General features: G+C 40.0%; 1 protein-coding gene across 1 annotated transcript; it reads left to right on the top strand.

The window, feature by feature from the left end:
* The first annotated feature begins 224 nt into the window (after positions 1-224).
* On the top strand, positions 225-2115 carry LOC110890702 (ATPase WRNIP1). Its single transcript, XM_022138327.2, has one exon. It carries the CDS (start codon positions 266-268, stop codon positions 1880-1882), a length of 1617 nt encoding a protein of 538 aa, XP_021994019.1. The 5' UTR covers positions 225-265; the 3' UTR covers positions 1883-2115.
* The last annotated feature ends 1847 nt before the right edge of the window (positions 2116-3962 follow it).

The raw sequence follows: 3962 nt of genomic DNA, 5'->3' as shown, positions 1-3962 counted from the left end.
CCACAAGTCTAGCACCGGTACATAGTCTCATTCTTTGACAGGTTCGAACATTTCTCTCCTAAACCGGTTTGTAACCCTCCTAAACCGGTTAGGACCAAACCCAACCCACAAGGCGCCGGTTTGCAGTCTTGTTCTTTGATAGGTTCGAACATATTTATAACCCGAACCAGTTTGACCCCATGATGAAAAAACCAGTTCGGTTTAGGAAACAAATCGGATTATAAAAAAGCCAGTTGTTCGGCCGAAAGAGAAGAAGAAGAACGAAATGGAGGAGGAGAAGGAAAAGCAGAAGCAGCAGCTTCTAGAAATGGGGTTTTCCGACGACTTAGTTTCTCAAGCCCTCTCCGCCACCACCGGCAGCAATTCCCTTTTAACCGCTACTGAATGGATCCTCACCCAAAAACAATCTCCCCCAAACACCACCACCACCACCACCACCACCACCACCACAAACAACTTGTTCCGTTTCAATCCCTCCAAAAAACCACAACAATCACAGAAGCACCAACCACAAGCCGAACAACAAATGCCAAAACAACCACAACATTCATTTCATCAACAACCACACCCGCTTGGAAACGAACAGCCCTTAGCCGAACGAATGCGGCCGCAGACCATTAACGAAGTAGTGGGACAAGATCACCTGCTCGCCACTAAATCATCTGTCCTTCGGTCGGCTATAGAGTGCAACCGCTTGCCCTCCTTCATCCTGTGGGGCCCACCTGGTACCGGTAAAACCTCTATAGCTCGAGCCATTGTTAACTCCTGCTCGGCTTCATCGTCTTATCGTTTTGTTTGCTTGTCTGCTGTGACGGCTGGTGTTAAAGATGTTAGGGATGTTGTAGATGATGCTAGAAAACGTAAAAGGAATAGAATTAGTACTACTGTTACAAAAACTGTGTTGTTTGTAGATGAGGTACATAGGTTTAACAAGTCACAGTTGGATACTTTTTTGCCTGTGATCGAAGACGGGAGTATCGTCTTTATTGGCGCTACTACCGAAAACCCTTCGTTTCATTTGATTACACCGTTGCTCTCGCGGTGTAGAGTTCTCACTTTGAATCCGTTGAAACCAGATGATATTGCGACTATTCTTACGCGAGCTAGTGACGATCCTGTTAAAGGTTTGGTGAAGAGTGTAAACCGAGGAGTTGTACGTGTACAAGTTGGTGGTGAGGTCGTTGAGTATTTATCGCGTAATTGCGATGGAGATGCACGGGTTGCGCTTAATGCGCTTGAGGTTGCAGCCATTAGTGCTGCTGCGCGTGTAAATGATGATGATGATGGAGCTTTGGATGTTAGTTTGGATGATGCGAAAGAAGCTTTACAAAGCAAACACGTTCTTTACGACAAAGACGGTGAACAACACTACAATCTTATAAGTGCACTCCACAAGTCCATGAGAGGAAGTGATGCAGACGCGTCGATATACTGGCTCGCAAGGATGTTAGAAGGCGGTGAACAACCACTGTATATTGCGCGTCGGCTTATACAGTTTTCCAGTGAGGATGTCGGATTGGCCGACCCGTCGGCTCTTACTCAAACCGTTTCGTGCTATCAGGCATGTCATTTTCTTGGTATGCCGGAGTGTAGCATCAACCTAGCCCAGTGTGTTGTGTATCTGGCGCTTGCTCCGAAATCGGTAGCTGTATACAGAGCACTAGAGGCCGCTAGGAAGGTCGTGAGAGATTCGGTTGGTCAGAATGAGGGTGTGCCTTTGCACTTGAGAAATGCGCCGACCAAATTGATGAAAGAACTTGGATACGCAAAAGGTTATATTTATCCTCCTGATAACCCTTCTTCGTCCCAGTCGTATCTCCCGGATTCTCTTCAAGGTTCTAAGTTCTTGGACTGGCCGGACACTGGTGCTACTGATAGATAAGATGACGATGATGATGATGATGATGATGATGATAGTATAGGTTGTTACTTAAGTAACATGTGTGTTTGAAGCTGTTAATGACTAATCTGGAAAGCCGCACGGTGGTTTTGAACTAATCTGTTTGGTATTTTTGTGGCTTATCAAGTATGTAAGTTACTAAGCGTTTATCAATATCGAGTTCCAAAACTGTGCTTTTGTCAGTATCTTTGCATAACAAGATGATCTTTATCCTACTAACCACGTATTTGTATGGTTTGTAATCCTATTAAAGCTGCGGCAGTACAAAATATTGACTGTATTTCATACAAAATATTGAACACTAAAATATGTATTGTGGGGTTTCTGGGTAATTATTAAAAATAAACGGGGGTTAGGAGTTTTTTATTTAGTAAACAATAAGTTTTTTTATTTGAAAGAAAGAGGGGAATTTTTAAATCCTCGGCCGTTAGATCAACATCAAATCTCAGCCTTTGAAAATAGCAACTCAAAAAGTTGTTAGGAGGTTGGGGGGGGGGGGGGAGATGATTAACACGTTTCCGGGTGAGTTTTCTTAGTTGGATTTAATGAATAGTGCAGCATTTCTATCTCTGTCTGGTTTTATTGGACTAACTCGGACCTGTAATTACGAATCTTGTTATTAACTGGTTACAAATGTAGCTCTTTTTTTGTTATGTTGTTCTTTATACTTGACGACAAGAATGGGATGCCTTGGTGTTATCCGCGTTTGCATCAGAGCAACAGCTACATACCAGGTACTTTTGATAACCAGTAGTGTGTGTATATTGTATTGTTAAGCAGTTGAGTTACAGTTAGTTATTTCCATTTCTATATTGGATTATGAACTTACAGTTTATCGATTACATTTGAGACACCTCAGATCTTATATTCTGTTCAATGTTCAAATTTCGTGCATTTTGCAAGCCTTCTTTTTTAATGTATCCCTGAGCTTCCGAAACTAGGATGTATCTCATATCTCAAGATAGCGCAGCTGCATCGTGTTCTTTCTAGTAATTCCAGTCAATGATACGCAAATATGCTATATACATTGCATTCACGCACCAAGGTATACTTTGAACAAACATAGAGATGTTTTGTATGATATAGTTGGGTCTAATGACCATATAGTTTTGTATGGTCAGTATGGTTTGGAATTTGGCCATAGTGGATATAGTGTTTTTTTTTTTTTTTTTTTTTTTTTTTTTTTGTGCGTGTGTGTGTTAAAGGTAGTAATTCTTAACCATTTACTTAAAAATGGGTCAATTTTGGTTTTGTTTTATATCAATCGGGTCAATCGAGCTGAAAGCTGCCAAAAGTCTGTTCTAAAGTAAATAATATCTTTTAAATTGTTTTATTCCATGAGTTGTATAATTATTGTAGTAATATTGTGATAGCGATCATGATTAACGCTCATTGACTGAGTTATTATGACTCATGTTTAAAATGACTTGTTTTAACTAAACCCATTTTTACCCGAATACGAACCAGCTAGCCAGACCAACCCATCTTGCCACATCAGATTCTGTGAACAAGTATATTGACATTCTGAGTATAGTTTCATTAACGATTTTCAAATTTACCACCCACCACTACCAAAATTTAGTTTCATTGTATGTGTGTTACTGCAGAGATTCCAAGATTTGGAGAGTTTCCAGTCAAATCCCAACCAGATTTCTAATTTTATCCAAGGAAAACTACTTTTATACACTAATATTTTAGAATTTTTGGTACTAAATAGATGAAATTAAATGCTTTATAATAGCTTGTGTTTATTTTATTTAAAGAATAGTATCATTTTTGTAATACATAATATATTTTTTATTTTTTATCATGGTGCGCTTTTTTTTCCTCAGGCCCTCGATTTTTTTGTGCTTTCCGCCTAGGCCCGAGGCGAAACCTACGCGACTTGAGTGCGCTTAGCGCCTTTAATAACTATGGGTCGAACATTTAATGTCATTCAATTGTGTCCTTGTAACTCTGGGTTGGTGTTCTTATATGCTGATACTATATATGACCTTTAACCTTATACAATTTATTAGCGTCAAGCTAGGTATCAAATGAAGCTCCTGCGGCTGAAAGCGTT

The sequence above is a fragment of the Helianthus annuus genome, chromosome 11 (assembly GCF_002127325.2).
Source record: "Helianthus annuus cultivar XRQ/B chromosome 11, HanXRQr2.0-SUNRISE, whole genome shotgun sequence".
NCBI classification, from domain to species: Eukaryota; Viridiplantae; Streptophyta; class Magnoliopsida; order Asterales; family Asteraceae; genus Helianthus; species Helianthus annuus.
Note: the sequence above shows the minus strand (reverse complement) of the source record. Positions and strands in the feature narration are given on the sequence as shown.